General features: G+C 33.5%; 1 protein-coding gene, 1 long non-coding RNA gene and 1 pseudogene across 2 annotated transcripts; 1 reads left to right on the forward strand and 2 right to left on the reverse strand.

The window, feature by feature from the left end:
- Window positions 1-910: 910 nt before the first annotated feature.
- On the forward strand, window positions 911-3,068 carry LOC120187244. The gene is given in 3 exon segments (XM_039191006.1): window positions 911-1,219; window positions 1,705-1,827; window positions 2,807-3,068. Coding segments are annotated over 3 exon segments (465 nt in total). The 5' UTR covers window positions 911-987; the 3' UTR covers window positions 2,917-3,068.
- A 12,392-nt stretch (window positions 3,069-15,460) lies between these two features.
- On the reverse strand, window positions 15,461-16,316 carry LOC120187291 (annotated as a pseudogene).
- A 1,532-nt stretch (window positions 16,317-17,848) lies between these two features.
- LOC120187301 lies at window positions 17,849-20,247 on the reverse strand. The gene is made up of 3 exons (XR_005522278.1): window positions 20,235-20,247; window positions 19,080-19,082; window positions 17,849-17,985 (listed from the first exon to the last, which is right to left on the reverse strand). It is a non-coding gene; the product is annotated as an uncharacterized LOC120187301 (long non-coding RNA).
- Window positions 20,248-21,146: the final 899 nt, after the last annotated feature.

The following is a 21,146-nucleotide window of genomic DNA, read 5'->3' on the forward strand; positions in this document are numbered from 1 at the left end:
AGTATTTATTGAGCTTTGACCGAATTAATCTCGAATAACTTATTTGTTTGTCTCATTTGCGGACTTAGCTGACGATGATGGGTTAGTTGTGGAAGATTTTATTTTTAAAATTGTTAAGGTTCAATTTTTATTAATGTTCATTGATGCTTTAATTGCTTTTAAAAGTTAAAGTAGATATTAATCAGTTTTTTTGACATGACATATCATCAGTTCAACAAGAATTAACCAAAAATGATTTTTTTATTTTATTTTGATAATTTTAGTAATTAAAATATAACTTTTAAAACCTTAATTACTAAAATAAACAGCTATACAAACTTGTAATTTAGCCAAAACATTATATGTCAAAAAAATAATTCCAATGTGATTTGCGAGTAGGGATAATAGACATATATAATTTAATGAATTTTGTAATGTACTCACGTTAATTAGAGCTGAAACGACTATAAATTTAGTAAATAATAGGCGAATGTGGATGTAAAAAGTTATATCTGTCATGAGTAGTGTATAGATAAAAGTTTAAAACTTACTCTCACTGCATCCGCTTGCATCACATCCATCCGTTCACTAACTATTCACCATATAAATTTTGGATCATTATAAAATAAGTATAATTCCAAAGATTATTTTATAAATATTAAAATTTTATAGGATATGTCATGTATTTTAATCAAATATTATGATATAAATATTTTAAAAATTGAAATATATCGTTTCTTCTATCTCAAATTGATCGGTATAATAATTAGATGATAAGTATGGATATTTATTTTTAACATATACTTAGTGGGCGTAGATTTATAAATTTAGTCGCAGTAGATGGTGAATAAAAAAAATATTAAGTGAGAATGAGATTAAAAAAAAAGAGTATCTGAATTTAAAAAAAATAAATGAAAGGTATCTGCAGCCCGCCGTCATTTGTCATCCCTATTTGCGAGAGCTTAAAACGGCGAGAATTGAAACTCGAGAGAATCAATAAGGGAAAGTATGACTTCTTCTTCGCCTCGTCGTTCTCGCAGTAATAATGGAGAGGAAGATAGGCCAAGATTCTTCGACTCAAAAGCAAAGAGCAGGTGTTGGGCTAATGCAGAAGTAGTTCCCGGCCGTCATCCGGTTAGATGGCTGAAAGACGCCGCCGGCAACACTGTCTGCAAGCGTTTCTGTAATTGCCAAGGTTGCCTCTGTTCCGAGTACGACCATATCTTTCCTTTTTCCAAAGGTCTCTTTCACATAAACCCCATTTTCCGATTCCACTTTTCCAGTAATCGGGTGGTCCTTCCTTTGTTTCTTTCTTATGAATTAATTAAATTTTACCTGATTTAGATCCATGCTGAAATGGGTTTTGTGTGGATAGTGTTAGTTTCAGCTTAGTTTACTTCATAATGGGATTTTCTTCTTCTTTGAGAAATGGTGTTGAAACTAAGAATGAATTTTGAAAATTTAGTCTTTTTGCCTGAGAAAACATAGATGAATGCTTAAGTGAAGTGATACTAATCTGATACATTAGCTTAGTGAAGTTTAAATTATACTCTAAGAAAAAGAAACCCATTGGATTATTTAGAAACTTTTAAAATTGTAGCACTTTTGTTTATAATTATGCTTGAAAGAGATTCATTTGATTGCAAATAACTATATGTTTCAAGTGCAGCTATCGGTTATCGGTGCGATTTACAGTTTCTTGTGTTCTGATTATGTGTTCTAAAGGTTGAGAGTCCACAGCTGAAATTTGTCAAATTCTTCAAACCCGGGTGAATAGGTATAAATCAGACAAAGAAGATGTTGATGCTACTAGATTGAAAGGTTTTTCTTGTGAGGTCCAGTTTACCGGTTTGTTGCTGTGCTACATTGTTAGTTATATATTTTCATGGTTTGCCAAGGGTCTTGTAGACTTCTAACTTGCCATTTCGATTCACTTTGTTAGTCGGAATTAGATCAATTTCAAATCCCTGTTAGCCTATCTGTTCAGTTGCTATAGCTTAAAGTTTAGAGATAATACCTATTTACTTATGTTTTCAACATTCTAAGGATTGATTTTAAATGGAAGATTGACGGCGAAATATGACCATGATATAGATATAGGACAGGGAAAGCGTACTAGCAAGATCATATTTCATCCTAGTATAACAAGCTAGGTATATATATTTCAATAGGAGAATCGAAGATTTAAGTCGTATCAGCCAGTTGAGAACTTCTTGATGACTCAATTTTAGTCTTCTAGATAGCCTATGTAGAGATCTAACAATTGAAACTTCGGCTCCATCAGTTTGTTCTTAGTAAAGCTTAGCTGCATGATGTTAAAGTTCATTTTTCTCCATCCTTTTGCTTTTCTTGGAGTAACTTGTTTCAAGGACGTATTCGGACATGGGGTATGCAGACATGATCCTCCAAATAAATGGAAAATTTAGAAAGAAAAAAAAATTGAACATACCCATGTTGGATACAAACCCATATGTGGTACTCAGAAACATATTTACCCAACGAACCATTGAATAACAAGTAGTTCGACCTCCCTCATTGGTTGCTATAACAGTACATGGTACTTTGTGCTTTATGATTTTTTGTTTTCGGGGTCGATATTAGCATTGATCACTGATCAGACTAGTTAATTTATTTTGATCCAAACCATCTATGGCCTCATTCTTGTTAACCATCCGGTTTGCCTTGGCTTCTGAATAACCCATCCTCTGTTTCTATCTTGGAATAACTTTTTACAGTACATAGTGGTTTCCCATCTCTCTGTAAAATATATAATCTAAGTTTTGAAAGTATTTTCCTGTAGTGAAATCTGGTTTTTGCAACTTGATAGATAAGGAGCTTGACATTATCGAAATGGCTGTTTGCGGGGACGTAATCCGGCCTGGTAACCAGTGTCGTTGCAGGACTGTTGCTGAAATGCTCGATAAAGAATCTGTATAGCAAGCAAGGGCTACTCATTGATGTAGTAGCTTTGGGAAGAAAAATCTACCAATTTCCGATTATTTGCAGGGTGTTGAAAGCATTTTTTTCCATTTGATAAGAATGTTGACCGAAATAGAATCTTCCCAGTATCATTTGGACCATTAATCAAACATAAGGACTTCTAATGCATATTTTCTGAATATTGGATTTGATATAAAATTGGGTTTTAAGTGCAAATTTACCACCATGCTATAGGTGAATATTGAAATTTGCCACAACCTTTGATTTTTTTTAATTAAATTTCACCACTCATTGTTAGTAAAAACTAGTAACTCAAATTATATATAACAAATTAACAGAAGAAAAAAACTATTGAAATATTTACTAATAACGAAACTAACATCTCTTGAGAAGTTTTCATAAAGTATGAGGACTAAATTCTGATAAATTAGAGTAGATGGACTAACTTACAAATTTTTATGAAGTGGAGAGGTGGGAATATTAATTAGACCAGTGTTTATTTACGTATGGAATAATTTGTTTGTATATAATCCTAGCCTACATAATGCACAAGGACAATGTCATAAAAGTACCTTTTAAAGCATAGCATGTTTTTTTAGGATATACAAGTTCAATAACCATCAACAAATTCGATAATTATAATTTAAATCGAACAATACAATACAAAATATTTATTATCTTATATACTGACAGTAAAAACAAATATTTATAAATAAAATTTTAATATTATTATGTGTCTTATTTAAAATAAAAAAAAGAATTAAAATATAAAATTAAAACAATACAACCTCGCTTGTAAAGTATTTATTTTACTCTGCTAATACATAAAATAGTTATCATTTGATATTTTTCGGGAAAAAAAGTATCATGTAATATATATCATATTTATCAATACCTAATGAATTCAACGTATATATGAAGATAGATCTGGCAAATTTGACCCAAACACGATTACTTGAATCGATTTATTCGGTTCGATACCCGATATTAATCCGAATATGATGATCAAATTTAATCTGAAACTAGAACCATACCCGATCTAAAATTTAGCTGACCCAATATGGACACATATCTAATTTGACTCGAATCGAAAATAATCTGAACTGAAATTAAGCCAATCGAAAGCAACCCGAACTGACTATAACCTGATCCAAATTAATCTATATCGAAAGCAATCTGAACCGAAAATCTATATATACTTGATTAGAATTATAACCAAATTAAGTATAAATGATAAAATTAACAAATGAAAACATATTTTTACAAGAATATATCAATAATTTTATATATACTTGATTAGAGTCATAACCAATTCAATCCGAATTGACCTTATCCAAAGGTTGACCAAATCGAAAATCAATCGATCCAACCCAAAATCTAACATATATGGTATTAACCCGAACAAAAAATAATCGATATGATATTGATCCGAACCGAAAAACAATTGATCTGATAGTCACCAACCCAAAAATTGACTCGACCCGATCCAATTTACCATACACCCAAACCAAATCTGAACCATACCTAATCCGACCCGAATAAAATTAAACCGAATATAATATAGACCCTAAATGACTCGATCTAAACCCGAATCGAATAACCCGTTTACAACCTCTACATATGAAGATGGTGTTTGTATGATTAAAAGAATATGAAAGGGAATTTTTTTAGCCGTTAGTCTTTTTTTTTTCTTTTTCTAAACGGTGGTAGCACTAGTTTTGTATTAGTCACTGATAGTTGGTGTTCATTATTCTTTTTATTTTAGTATGTTGCATCTCTATTTTTTTTAATTTTTTATAATTTTATTTTTATGGTACGTTTTCCTCTACATTTATGACATATTTCCTCTACTTTTTGGTACTTTTTTGTCGTTTGATTGTTATTTTCATTTATCTTTTTTTTTTCAGGGCTGGATTTGACATCGTGAGAAATCTTGTAACTTCGGCACGGTGGTTGGAGGCTACCGAATGGCATCAGTCAGTGAAGAATGAAACTGGAAACTATTGCTTGGTTGTGATAACAAAAACAAATGAAGTTTATTACTAAATTGAATAGAAGTGGATTACAAAACTTATTTTCTTAGCCCAATATTCAATCGACTTATTTAGCCCTTAATAGTAGGCTGCTAACAAACTAACTAAACTCTAACTAATTAACGAAATTAGTTTCAACTCAATACTCTAACATTCACACTATTTTCTTGAACATCTCGAAATTTAAAAAAAATAGTGAGCTTCTTTAGAAAGGTACAAGGATGAGATGCTTTAGTATGTTGTACCTAGTTACTTTAGAAAGGCTCAAGGATGAGCTGCTTTATTATGTTGGTACCTCGAACAAAACTTAAACATTTTCTTTATTCTTACTTGATACTCCAAAATATTCTTCATACAACTTTCTTCTTTTTCTTCATAATCTTTTTTATCTCATTATACTTCTTATACACTTATTCATACTTTCTTTTTGTTAGAAGCAAGGTGGTTAAGCTACAAACTTCCGAATGCAATCTGAAGCCTTTCTTGAATAAGAAAACATCATATTTTCCTGGTTAAAGAGGGAAAAGTTGTTAAACGCTAAAGAATTAAAAATGGAATTTAACCGAACAAATAACCAAAACCATGTAGTGCTCGTGGCCAACATTCAAGAACATCAATTTAGAACCAAATCAACAACAACCTGTCACAACAATATGAATAGCAACATATGTCAACAATCAACACTAAACACTAGTGATGAACAAAGGATCTCAATTCAACCATGACCAAAAAAGCATACCAAATCATGCCAACAATACTCAAATAAGTGCCAAATGAGTATCAAGAACGAACAAGTTCAAATCTCTCCAAATTTCTCTAGGAACAATCAAACCATGAAGATAACAGCAGCGATGATGACAATAAATCTCAGCAGGCTATAGACCAAGTGTCACTCAGGCATTTTGTCAAACAATATGAGAACAAATCATCAATAAACCAAAGCAAATGAAACAAATACGAATGACGGGAGAGGCAGAAAATATTCTGATAGAACCGAACGATAATTTCAGATCGATGACAATCGTGGATGAAGAAAACAACAGTATTTAACTGATCCTCCAATATCCATTGAATCGTAACATGCAACCACAAGAGAAGAGAGAAAAAACAAAATACCAGTGATGAAATACATAACGAATGAAAGAAAATTGACACTGAATCAATCACATATGAAGCATTTGTTGACATGATAATAGATGAAATCAATTGCAAGAGAGAAAAATCATTCGACGTTGAATCAAAATGGAAGAAAATATAGAGGCGAAGAGGTTGAAATAACAACCAAATTAATCTAAAACACTCTGAACCAATGAGGCAGAAACAACAGTAGGAAAAATGGAAACTGAAGCGATTGAGGACTCTTGATGGCTAAGGAAACACCATTAACGACGTGAAAATTGGAATACAAGAATAAAATCAGAGATCGATAGGATCTACAAACTTTGGAGTAGCAACAACGATAGTGGAATAGTAATAATGTGAGAGAAAGAAATCCAATCGTCAATCAACGCTGCAGTAACAGAAGAAAAGAAAAATAACGTCAGGATCTTTTAGCTCTGATACCATATGAGAAATCTTGTAACTCCAACACAGTGACTGGAGGTTATCGAACGACATCAGTTAATGAAGAGTGAAATCTATAATTATTGTTTGGTGGAGATAACAAAAAAAAATTGAAATTTATTTCTAAATTAAATAGAAATACAAAGACTTATTTTCTTAACCCAATATTTAATCGACTTATATAGCCTTTAATAATATGCTACTAACAAACTAACTAAACTCTATCTAATTAACGAAATTAGTTTCAACTCAATACTCTAACATCACGACTGGTCAAGATGACACTCATTTGTTATCATGTTGATATTCCTTGCTTTGGAGTCTCATATTGGATTTGATTACACAACTTAAGTTCGTGGATAATTTTCTCATGTTACTCGATTCTAATTTACGGTTTGTTAGTAATCTTTTAATATATTGATCCTCTTTTTGTGGTTCATTTATTGTTGCAATCAGATGTGTTCGTGTCAATCTTTTTTTCGTCTTTATTTGATTATATTTTTAATATTTTCATTATATGATCTTTGTGTGATATTAAGTAACCAATTTCTTGTATCATTTATTATAAAAAATATATTTGTATATATGTTTTAGTTTACTATTGTGTTGTAATCTTTATTTATAGTTTATCTATTTTTAATAAAACTGAATTATTATATTAAAAAGAATATGAAATAAGACGTATAAAGTCGTTAAAACTAAATATCTCAAAACACGTATTGAAAGATTAGATAGAAAGTGTATGGAATGATGTGATAGATTAGTTAATTTTTGTAAAAAGGATTCCTCAACTTTTGTTTTTATTTATAAGTTCGGATATATTAGTTGCCTTAAAGTAGGCTTAGTCAGGTTATTTGCTTTTATAGTTAATTACAAAATTACTTGGATCTTATAAACCTATGCTCTATCTATTTCTTGTCAATGCATTAAGTTTGCATACCATATTTTGGTATGGATGTTTTTGTTTCGAACTCTAATTTGTTTTTATCTTTGTAGGCATTTGGAATGAACTCTATTTTGATAAGGGGAGAGATGATCTTCAGAGTTATATTCCACACAACATTTGTTCAAAGTAAATATTTTGATTTCATACCGTGATGAGATTGATGTATCGTGGGATTTCAAGATCGGTTTCCATAGAGAGCAGAGGTAAGCTGAAAATACTTGTTTTATAAATTTTTTCTTTTCTCAAGTTTTAGGAGTTGAATCATTCTTATATCTTATCAGGTATTTTTCGAATCCTGATACTGTTGTATCTCGTCTCTCCAGAGCTGTAGCTAGTGAAGATGGAAAATGCTTCACCAGAGGAGTTTTTTGAGGTTGAAGATGTTTGAGCAAAGCTTGAAAACTGATGTTTCTCAACCTAAACCTGAGAAATTATTGATTGGTTCAAAGAAAAAGGTTGCACCAGACCAAGAACCAGTTTTAGAGTCTATTTTGATTAAACCAAAGAGCGATCAACTAAAACCTCCAGATCCTCCTCTAAAACAAGAAAAGCCAAAGATCATAACTCGGTGGATCCCTCCTAACAATGACTCTCATGTAAAGCCAATGCATGTATCATACCCGCCGTCAAGATATAATAATACACCACATCTACTTTCCAACATCACATCTTTGATTGAATCTGATTCAGGTCCTGACATAAAAAGCTCTGTTGGAACTTTGGTATTAAATGATATTTCATCTGAACAAATTAGTAACAAGGTTGAGCCTTTGAAGGTTACTGATGCTACGATATTGCTATAGTATTAATGCAAGTGTATGCATCATATATAAAGTAATAAAGTGGAAACTAAGAGAACTTCATATGTAGAACCCACATGAAGCAAAATAGGTTACAAAAGAGTTGTATAGAAAGTGGTGGGAAATATATGATTGAGATGGTAAAATAACAAACAAATAACAAAGTAGAGAAATCATAATAATGAAAGCAAAGGAATGTTATAGCAAACAATAAAACAACTAGATCGATTGACCTAAGGATGTTGTTGTTACTTGACAGTTGATAGAATGGTTATGTTGTGCCAATACAGTTATAAGTCACACAACGATTAACACATTAATCCTCTATCAAGAAGTAAACGCTTAACCTAATGGAATTAAATCCCATCAATACCATAGATTAAACAATTAACATAGCGTAAACACTAAACATCATATATCTCTTTGTGATTTAGTTTACTCTCATAAACATCCATGCTGAAACTAAAGTAGCATGTAATATCAATAATTTATATCTCTAAAAAATATTCAAGATTAACATACATAAGGACGAATCCATCTATAAAATCATCCAATAAAAACTCAGCTCATAAATATATAGTTAAAATAAAAATCATAAATCAAACATTTCATCAAACACTTTATATTAACCAAATAAAAACATGAAAGTAATTCATTCAAACTTAGCAAAATGTCTCATTTTCTCATGAAAAAACACTAAGAAATGATTGAATCTTGATCGGTCATCACTGCTACACAGTTGTTCCACAACTGTTAAAGCATTCCTGGCAATAGAGTTAGGCGGTCATGGCTTGGATGATTTTTGGATAAGAATTTGGGAAGAAGAAGACTCTCCAAAAGTGTGACTCATTTTCCTATTTATAGGTGAATTTAGTCAATCATCCAGCCAATCAAAATGCACCAAGAATATCTAGATATTTGTGCAAATTAATAGTTACCCAGTCAGCTGTCCAAGTTTTAGATAATTCCGTACGTACCCCCTAGTGACTTAGCAGTTGTTGTAGATTTACGCAGTATTTCGGTGCAACATCGCTTCCCAACGTCATCTACAACACATGATACTACCATAACATCAGTGTATCAAATTTCAATAATAATAATCAAAATCAACACTAAGTTCCTCAACTAAATCCCATTATGTTAACTATGTAAAAATATGTATAAATGATCATAATACACTCCTAATAGTGCTAAAGGTCAAGCTAAACCTAGGTAAAACAAGCTTAAATATAACTTCTTTGGAGAGTTATCAGTTATAGACTCTTTAAAAGAAATATTGACAAAAATCGTAATTGTCAAATAAATATTCCTCTTTTCTCAAATGAAATAAATTAAAACGTAGTATAGAGAAGACAAGGTTAATCTGCAAGGACTTAGAAATTTCTAATGTTGAATTGTGTTGACTTTGATTCAAGAAAATTGTAAGTAAAAAGAAAGGGGGTTTGGTAATATAAAAATTAAATAAAAAGAACAAAGTAAAAAATGACAAAGAATAAAAGTAAATAGTTGAAAACAATAATGATGAAAATAGCCTCGAGCTTTGTTTTGCCTCAATTCATTTCGATCATCAAAAGAAATTTTACTTGAGGATTCATGTCGATTACAGTCTACAAGGCCCAACTCTTGTAACTTACTTTTTTTTTGCGATAAATCGATATTTTCAAGTCAATCTTCGAAATTTAGTCCTTTCTTGGACTAACCACAGCTATCGTCGTTAGCACCGAAATAACTTTAAGCGCTAGAAAAACACCATTCGATTTATGTTGTCTCAATGAGAATCGAATCTGATCTCAATTTCCCTTAGCAGACCTCCGCTAAGTGTGTTCATAGGAAGTTGAATTTGCTACCAGCCAACTCTTTCTCCAAACTATAAATCAGAACAACATCCAGACCAACGAGATCTTTTTGAAATGAAAGCGTGAGATTTTTAAAGGAAATGTTGATTACCAATATAAGTTTGAAGAAAATTAAGAATAATATCTGAAGATATTAAATACTTTTCAATTCTCACTAAATGAATTGAGTCATCGCTAAGCCATTAGCTAATTAAAAGTTTAGCTAAGCATGATAGAAAAGCGTTTTTTTCCCAAAAAGAAAGAAAAAAGAATTCTAAGTAAAAAGAAAAGAAAATAGGTTTAATAAAAACTGAGAATTTTATAAAAACTAAAAAAAGAAGTATATTCAAGCAATACCTCAAGGGGTATTTATAGTCTCGAATTCCTAAAAATAACATGAGAATTTAAAATAATATATTTAAAAGATAAATCCTAAAAATCCCAAAATATTGTTCAAATTCAAGCTTAAATTTAAATTCTTAAAAGATTTCGTTTATCCTCTTCCCAATTAACCTATTCCCAATTAATGTTGATTGGATTGCTTTTAGAAATTGTTGTCGTTAATTGGACTTTCTATAATTGCCACGTCAGACAGCATCATGCCTAAAGTCTTGCCTATGTCTCCAGTCGCAATCGAATAATAAAAAATGCAGAATGCACCCTTCTTACTATTGATTCTAAAAAATAGATTCATGCCCATAAATAAGTGAAACAGAACCAAATCAACAGTAATATATCGATAACATGAGTGAATTAAGAAGTAAATATCTTCAATTTAAAACACTTATCAAATCACAACTCCAATAATTACAATATCAACTATTGTTATACAGTAATTGGTATCTATTCAACCTAGCTCTCCATCTAGACATTTTTCATCCCGACCACCACCACCTCCCCTTTTGCGAACTACACCTAAATCTTTTTTTGTTGGTTTTGCGATATTTTCAGGAAAATGTAACACTTATATCAACTCCCCCATCTCCTCCCTTATTAGCGATTAGAGATGCAACTTGTAGAATGTCTCTTGCTACATCACCTTCCCCTCCCCCTCCCCCTCCCCCTCCCCTCCCCTCATCCTCCAACTCTCTATCCACCTTACAAAGAAGCAAATATACAAAATATTAGGATGATTTCAAAAATTGCATTTGCGACTCCTTCCCCTTCACCGCATTCGCCTCCTCCATTTTCTAGCAAGCAAACTGATGAACTAGTTTTGCCTCTTCTTCCTTCAACTCAACCACCTCGAAAATTTGGTTATTCTTAAGATGCCCCTAGTTCAGCAAGTTCACCTCCTCATACTACTATTGTCAGATTAAGCACATCAAAACTTGGTAATGTTCCTCCACCCCCTCCACCATTTCTAGGTGCTTTGACTCAATCCTTCATGCACAGAGTACCATCAACCTCTCCTCCACCCCCACCATTGCTTGGAGCTACAGCTCCCCCACCACAACCAGTGCATTCTTGTTATGGGGCTCCTCCTTTACCTCCTTCACCACCTCCCTATCTACTGCGAGGAGCTCTACACATACCACCTCTATCTCCACCGCCTCATTGAGTCTGGTGTCCCACCTCCTTCACCTCCACCACCCCTATTGAAGTCTAGTGCCCCTCCTCCTCCACCTCAACTATTCCCATTGATGCCTAGTGCCCCTCCTCCACCCCTTCTCCTTGGCACGGACTGCCACCTCCACCGACCACCACCCACATTGATGTCTGGCGTCCCTCTTCCACCCCTCTTCACGTGGACTGCCACCTCTGTCTCCTCCCCTACATAGAGCACCACCTCTTCCTCTCCCACGTGGACCACCACCCCCACCTCTCGTGCGTGGATCACCTGCACCACCCCCATCTCCCATGCGTGGAGCACCAGCACTGCCTCCACCTCTTATGCGTGGAGCACCTCCCCCACCTTGTCCCAATGAAGCACCACCTCCACCACCACCTCCTGGAGGTCGAGCTCTTGCCCCTCAAGCTCCAGTTGGAGCTTTACGTGGTGCACCTCCACCTCCACCTCCACCAGTGGATGCTAGAGCAGCTGATGTGAGAGGAAGAGGGCGTTGGTTATCACATCCTGGGACAACTACAACACCTCAAAGATATTCCTTAAAACCATTACACTCAAGCAAGGTTACAAGGACAATACAAGGAAGCTTATTGGAAGAATTACAAAGATATGGAAAGCCTCAAATGTACCATATCTTCTTATACTAATTTTTAGTCTTATGTATGGTTCATTTCTATAAGTGATAAATTTTTACTAAATATTTATGCTGTGTCCATGGCATTATATATTTTTCATTTATATTTGTTGATATTGTCTTCTTTCGCTAGTGCATCAGAATTTGATGTGTCAATCATATTATATTATATTTTATTAATTAGTAAATTATATTTTATTTTGTAATTTAATATAAGTATTAATATTAAATTAATTTACAAGCAATGTGTGATTTTTTTAAATATATCATTTGCAAATGTAATAAAATAATAAAATAAATTTAACAGTAAAATATCCGGCTAATTCAAAATTTCATGACAATATTATAAAGAATCTAAAAATGTCTTATTTATGACAACATATTATAGTTAACGATAAAGTAGGGCACATTATCTTAAACTTAGAAATATGGTTCTATGGTACGAACTGAGTGATCTAGGTCGTAAAAAAACTGTTGTTATTTACTGAGGTCACATGTTCGAGCATCAGGAATATATGAGGTATGAGCGTTCAATGTCAAATGATTGAAAGTTATCTTTAAACAAATATTACCTCGTATTTATTCGAGATTGATGAAGAAATGGTTCTCTATAACTATTGGTTAGGGGTGACCAAGACTCGACTCGAAAATCATTTTTTTTCAACTCAACTTGAATAACTTGAAATTTTTAATAATTAATGGATTGACTTTTAAGTTTGAGTCGAGTCCCTCAACTCTATATGATATACGTATATCACATATGAAAAAAAATATATGTACTGTATATGGTCATAGAAACCGTTTATATTGGAATCAAATAGTATCATAATATTATAAATATTTAGAATTAAATTGAAAGAGAAACCTGAACAACTTGACTTGACTCTAATTTTATAAACTGACTTGACTCGAAAAATTCAAATCAAGTTTGAATTATAAAATATGACTCGTCAACTCAAATAACTTAATTTTATTTTGACTCGATCCAATCAAACGCTCACCCTACTATCATCAAACTTCTCTCAACAACCATTCGTATGGGAGTGTTAGTAGTACTACTTCTAGTTTCTTTGGTGATTTGTTGCTCTATGAAATATGACCTTATCACTTGTATCTATCAAAATATATGTGTTTGTTCAAGTTAGAAATCATCTAATCCAAATTAAGGATTTCTTTGTGTGTATATATATATATATATATATATATATATATATATATATATATATATATATATATATATATTCATAAAAAATATGTTGTAATATGACTTTTTTTTTTAATGTTGAAGAAGTTAAATTTTTTGGTACAAATGTTGAATAAGTTAGTTAAATCTTAAAAACTTAAATTTTAAAAAAATTAAAAATATTTTTATTAAAATTTAGAAGCAGTTCGTTATTATATTGAATTTTTGTTTAAATTTAATATCAAATCTTATATAGACCTTCGCTTATCAAATTTAGCATAATATAAACCTTCAAATAGAGGGTTGTCAAATTCAGCTTGCCGAATTGCTGATTACATGCAAAGTAATGAAACGTTCTATTCATGACAACTGAGAAGACGCAATGTAGCTCTCGACCAAAGCTTGATGGATGCAATAATCCCGCATAAGAATTCTGTAGAATGAAATAGTATGGTAAAACGACAATAAGGCTACGAGCTTATCAGCATCTACTTCCGAAATACACAAAAACAGTCAATTTACGACAACCTAGCCACTGTCTACAAGCACCTTGACATGCATGGAACACACATGAATAATGCTTTAAGGCATTAGAGAAGAAGCATTAGGCGAGGCCAATTGATGAATAATGCAAAGCCGAGTATCACTTACAAAGCTCTGTGCTTCGATGCAAATTTTAAGCATAGTGATCTTATGGCTTCCACAACAACAATTTTGAATTCATCAGACATAAAATTGGTTATCTGTTTCATCAGGTGATCCACACTCGACTCATTTCCAGTCTTAAGAAGGGTAGTAATTGCAATGCTTCTAATTTGGCCAGAAATTGGACTCCATTTCAATAACGATATTGTCATAGTTTGAAATCAGAATGAACAGAATAGTACATGCACCTCAAGAAAAAGGAAACAACAATCAATTACGGTTGAAAAGTAATTGTATGTTTTCTAAACGTAACATAAGCTGCTTAAACTAATCAGAAGAACTAAACAACCCTACGAACAGAACTCAATGCTAATACATATAGTTCCCTAGATTCACATCTCCGCACAAATCAACTAAAATTAACCGCATCCTTTAAAAGTTTGAAATTAACAAGCCAGAGGTAGAAAGAATCAGTGCCATTACATTTAAAACTTCAGTTGCTACGCATTTGTGGTACTTGAGTTTTAGAGAAGGCGGTGAGTTTCTTGTTCTATTGTCTGTCATAAGTTATTAAAATGGTTTAGTTTCTGTACATTTCAGGTTAGAATGAAGCTTGTGAACGAATGGCTTCCCGTTCTGCTAGTGTGCAAAGACAATGTCTCGCTTATGCTTCCCAGCCATAAAACACTTACCTGCGATTGGAGGAGACATTCCTGCGAACCATCTCGACACTGCCAATGTCGGATGCACAAGTATTGTTGCAACAATGTCTCAGCTTCTCAACCCGAAATGTCGAAGATTGCCCCCATTTGATCACAGCTTTCAATACATGGTTTCGCAGGGCAACTCAGCCTAATTGAATGGAAAATCTCAATTAGAAATAAGTGCATTTGCGCTATGGTGGCAGTAGGCTGTTAGGCGATTAGTCACCCCCTCAATGCTGCCTCGATGGCGGAGGGTTCGGTTTCCTCCTGTCGGTCTTTTGTTCATGTACTAGACTGGTGCAGGTGTAGAGTCAAATTGGTTTCTTTGTACATGAAACTGAATATGTTCCCAATGTTTCAATCAATGTTGGCAACCGAGGCAAAAACTGAAAGCTTTTGATGCTTTTCTTATGGTACATAAAAGTAAATTAATTGAATTCCAAAGAAATATCATTTAAATTTTCTTCCACTTCAAGGATTAAATCAAAGAATTTAAATTTTTTCATTTTAAATTCATCCACTACAATGCAAGCTTGAAATTAAAAGCAAAAGTGAACTGAAATTGCTAAGAAGTTTTTATAGTCTCATAGACAAGAAAATTACAAAAAAAAAAAAACTAAAAGAATTTTCATCTTAGAACTGAAATCAGGCCATATAGTGCAAGTGCAGGCAGCATGTAAGGACTCTGGTTGTATTCAAAAACTCCCGATCTCTTCAACTCCATGAAGCAGTGAAGCGTGAACAAACTGTCGGATCCAGCTTGATGGCTCGAACCCAGCTTGATGGCTCGAACCCAGCTAGATAAGCAACGTTTAACATCTCCGCCACCTTCTCCAAACCACCAAACATGCCAAAGAACTTGAAAGTATGCTTGATGTCAAAGATCTTCCAACCAAAAATATAAACCAATTCATTCATAAAACATTGGATATGATCTGGCAGTGGGCATTGAGTTAGGATCTTCATCAAGAATCCGAAATCGTAAACGCCATGGAAGGTAAGCCATGTTAAGCCTCCAAAACCATTGTTCAACAATCCCGAATTCCTCATCAATATCGCAAAATCACTAGAATCGATACCCTTCTCTCTATTCTTCACAAAGTTGATACCTTGTCGCTTCAATAATTAATCGACTCCAAATCACAGTCATCCTTATCAACATCAAAGTCTGAGAAATTAAACTCCCAAACATAAAAAAACTCAGTACCGAAATCCGGTAAGTTACCCTCTGAGTCTGAAAGGGTCAACCCGAGTTGGATTACTTGTAGCGCATCGACATTGGATCTCAAATACTCGTAGTTGATAGACGGATCACCTTCTTGGATGATTTGCTTACTGGGTTTAAAGATGGTACCCGGGAATTCAGTATCCATCGAGACAAAACGATACATAAGAATCGTACTTCTAATCAACTCGAACTCGTACTCTAACCTATCCGCGAAGACTCGTCTCACTATCACTGGTTTCTTGCGAAGCATCTCCATATCTATTCTTGTTCTGTTTAGAGATCTACTACGAACGATACTGGCTTTCTGGCTTCTGTTATGCTATGGACCAACAATAATGTTTCTGAGTTTACAGTGACAGACCTACTTCACCGCTAAATATAACGTGTTGTCATAAATAAGACCTTATTAGATATGTAAGTCGGCTACTTCTTCCTCAAGTAATATTTTCCAAGCAAATTTTGAATTAGCTGGCCCAAGCTCCACTAAAAGCCCCGTATAGATTTTGAATTAGCTGACCGTTATCTTTTTTCAAATTTGCTTTATTATTAAAAAAATAAGTTTAAATTATTTTTATTCATTACTAATTATTTTTATTTGTAAAACATTACATTATTATTATTTTTCTAATAGTTCACTCTCTTTTCTCTGCTGTTGTTCCCATTTGTATTTTCTTATTCTCTGTGATTGTAGTACTGTTAGTGAACCACCTTAGACTGGATCAACAAGATTCACACTATTAGAAATTGAAGAATTCATAATTCTAAGCATACGGTGCACGACACTATGTTTTCGTGGGGGAATGCTTCAAATTAATTATATTTACTTCTCTTTTTTATTCCAGAAAAAATATACAAGTTGAAGATATTAATGAATCTTTATTCTATATACGTCCTTTACATTTTAGGGGACTTAAGCATTTTGATTGTACAAGGGAAGGTAATCCTCTTGACCCCATGTATCTCATTCCCACCCATTCTGAGATTCAAGCTTTAACCACTAGGAGTTCCTCTTGGGACAAGGTACATTTTTTGGGATTGCTATCCCTGATGTTCTTATGCTTTTTCTGTATTCTTGGGACATAATATTGATGTAAAAATACCTTTCTGGAAACGCCGAAATGTATAGAAGGTTGTGTTTATTAGAATCGTGGAACTTTAGAGGACCATCATAGTGATTCCTATTTAACCCTTCTTGATGTAATCACTAACAAATCTTTTTATTGCTTCGTAGACCGACTTGAGGAGGGCCAACAACACTGAAATTATGCTCGCTAAAGTTAAGATTCCACTTTCTGATATGATGGTAAGCTGGATAGGTTCATGTTCTTGCCTTTACTTTAAACTCAAATAGAGAATGTGTACTATATATGCTCATCAATATAGATGTGATCTTGGAATATGGCACTTTTACTTTTTCCCATAATATATATGAACAAGGAAAAGTTCATTTGATTCATGTTATTTTTCTAGTGGTTGCACGCTTAGTGATCAGAGAGGAGTGACCATTGGCTTCTTCAGCAGATTATATGTTGGTGTATGCTAATTCTTAGGATTCTCATGCTATTTCTGACTAAATTAGTGGCTGCATGGGATTTCCTTTGAACTGATCCCTCTTTCTTCCTCATTTTACATTTTCTTAATTTTAGTCAAACGTTTTCAATTTATTTGTTTGTTAGCCATTTACAACAGTGCCATCTATTTTCTGAGACTGCAGTGCTAGCAATGGATGATACAGTATTAGATGTTGATCAAGTAGAAAATGTCATAAAATTGTGGCCAACTAAAGAGGAAATGGAACTTGCAAAGGTGAAGCTTTAGCATATACATAGACTCAGTGCTGAATTTTAAGCTATTCGGAACTCCTTTTGTATGCAGGGTAGGATTCTGTTTACCATTTTGATTTTATCTTCTTTGGTTGAGATTTTCTAGGGATACACTCGTGACAAGGAGAGTCTAGGGAAGTGCGAACAGGTCTGCAAAATTTCGTCTCACCATATATTCATTGTCAAATTGTTTGACCTGGGTGTTTTATATTTGTAGAGTGATAGATGATTGCCTAGCAATTGACCTGTTGCAAATGCAGTCTAATGACATTTGATTTCCCTTTGTCTCCACTTATAATTATGACCATCTAAAATTTAGACAAGTTTTCTTTTAAAATTGTGATCCTTTCGGTACGATTATCAAATCCGATATATTGTCTTATTTGAGGTGTTTCATTGATTCATGTTCTACTATTTTTCTTTGAAGTTCTTTTAGGGTGTGAATGGAACACATTTAGAAACTCCCTCAACCCCTCCAAGTTCTTTTCATTTTCCTCTTTTGCTGAAAGGAGACTATAATTATGTGCATTTGTACCATAAAATACTTCCCTTGTTCCTATTTAAGTGTTTTACTTTCTGTTTTGACATGCATTGTCACACCCAAAATAGGGCTTAGATTTTTTTAAAAAAATTTATTCTAAGGGTTAAATTGAAAATTCGGTGAAATTTGAGGATCAAAATGAGATTTTAATTAAATTCAAATCCTTAAACAAAAAATATCAAAAGTTCAGGGACCAATGACATAATTATACCATTTCTTTTAGGTTGGGTTCAAAACCTCATTCATTTCCTAAAACTTTCCATTTTTGAAAACAAAACTCTCTCCCCCTCTCCAAACCTTCCCTTTTTAGTAATTTTTCTTTCCAAAAACTTCAAATGTCGTTTTGTGGTCGACCAGTTCTCCATTTTCGACATCGCCCTCACTATCGTATTTCTTGCATCGTCTCGAGTCCAGTGGTGGTCGCCTTGTCATCAAAGTCATCGACGTATAGAGGGTGAGTATAAACAAATTCCCGACGAAGCGTAATCGGGCTCTCCGTCATTCGCCGTTGTGAACCGATGTATGTAAATGCCTTAAAATGGTTTAAAATGAATTTAGAGTTTTTTTGGTAATTTTTCTGTAGCCGCACAAGATGTTGTTGCGCGTGGGGATCGTCTACCGTTTGGCGAACTGCTTAGAAGCGGGTCAATTCGACCCACTGACCTAACACGTACCAGACCTGCTACCCAATTCATACCTGACCCGTCTGGCCTAAACCCAATCGAACCAGTCCAACCAAACCGAACCAAACTGAGTTGAGCCGAGTAGAGTCGCGTCACGCCGAGCCAAGTTGTTGACCACCGTCGTTGACTTTGACTGTTGACCAGTGTTAACCTTTTCTTAAAACCTCCATCATGACGTTTTTCGACGTCATGAGTCCAATTTTGTAGTTCGTTTCGCTAAATTCTAACCTAAAAGCCTCGAATTGACCCCATTAAACCGAAAATATTTAGTATTTTTTTTGTAATTTCTGCTTATTTATCTAGGATTTTATTATAGAATTAATCTGGGATTATATTTTCATGAAGGTACTCGTGATTCCCCTGATAGAAGGTCGACTAGGTCCAGGGCATCCCGTCTGGTTGATCAGTATGATTTACGTTCTTCGAGAGCTACTTGTAGGTTTTTGCAAATCGTTTAATTAGAGTTTATTATTTATTTTACTAAAATGTTGATTCAGTTATTCCGATTAGTAGGAATTAGCACTGTCGTTGACCGTGATAGACAAAACCTGAGGGTATGTTACTGTCCCAGACTTCTCAGATCGGTTCAAGTGTGTTCTTATTGGTGTTACAATGCTGTTTTAAATTATCTATTTGAATTGTTTTAAATTTATGATTTTATTAAATATTCTAACTACATGACATCTGTTTTACCGCATGCTTTGATATCTGATATCTTATTTATCGTATATTTCTGGTATGATCTCTGGTTACCATAATTTTTTATTTGATTCTAAAAAATGTAATGTTTTCATGTTTTGAAGGATTAAACCTCTATTTTCGCCGAGATACATGCATGTTTACTAACATTGGGGGTATGATTGGAAGAAGTATTACAGGCTTAGGTTTTTACTTGTAAGACCTTTCCGCATGCTCTTCTGTTTTGTGCACAAGGTAAGTCCTTACCATAGGCCATTATGTTATTATTATAAGGTCCTTACCGGGTGAACATGTGGGTGTATGGTTTAGGGGAACTTACACATTCTGGTTTTCAGATGGGGGTAGTGTTCATGTTTTCAAAATTTATTATATACTTAACTTTTATCGAAATATTTTATCTGCCTGTTTTTATACGCCGCAAGGAGCACAGTGATTTTTTAGCTCATTCTTTAATTTTTTAACTTTTTAGATACTATCCGACAGTAGGCTAGCAGACTTGGCATCAGGAGGATACTATTGTATATTTTCTTACACCTATCTCTGTTATATTTTGGTGACACGTGTTTACTACTGTCTTCACGTATCTGTATTACTAATATTTTATTTTTCAACATTGATCTTTGTATATTTACTGCATGAACTTTTATTATGGTCATTTCAATATTTTATCGTTATTTGGATTTTATTTACTGAAATGGATTTGGACTGCGTTTTAAATATGAATGACTTTTGTATACGACATGTGACTGTCTAAATTCGCTTGAAACTCCCAGGTCGGGTCTACGGGGTTACACATGGTTTTATCAGATCTTTTGGTTTCTAATACTCGGACTGTGGATGAGTTCTAAATATTTTATTTTCAAGGATTTTCTGATGTCTTTAAATACTATGTCACCTTATATATAGAGTTTTAAACAAAAGCAAGATTTCTAATGCCAATCTAACTTAGTTTTCAATTCTTTCTATAGAGCTTCGTAGATATGATCTGATAAGTGCTCGGGGTCGTAGGACAAGTCGTGGACGTCGTCGTGGGTGAGAGACCCAACCCTCTTTTTCTGTAGAGGACCTGTCATTAGCTAGAGATTCTCCTACTCAGTGTGTCCTCTGTTTTTTAACTTTTTTATTTTTTGTAATTTAGTAATAATAATAAATATATATTAGATGGAAAATTGGTGATTATAGTAGGTTACGTCCCAGACTTTTCATATTGGTTCAAGTGTGTTCCTATTGGTGTTTCAGTGTTATTTTAAAATATTTATTTGAACCGTTTTAATTTTTTTGATTTTATTAAATATTCTGACAGCGTGACATCTGTTTTACTACATGTTTTGACCTATAAT

The sequence above is a fragment of the Hibiscus syriacus genome, unplaced genomic scaffold, assembly GCF_006381635.1.
Source record: "Hibiscus syriacus cultivar Baekdansim isolate YM2019G1 unplaced genomic scaffold, ASM638163v2 tig00113724_pilon, whole genome shotgun sequence".
Lineage (NCBI taxonomy): Eukaryota > Viridiplantae > Streptophyta > Magnoliopsida > Malvales > Malvaceae > Hibiscus > Hibiscus syriacus.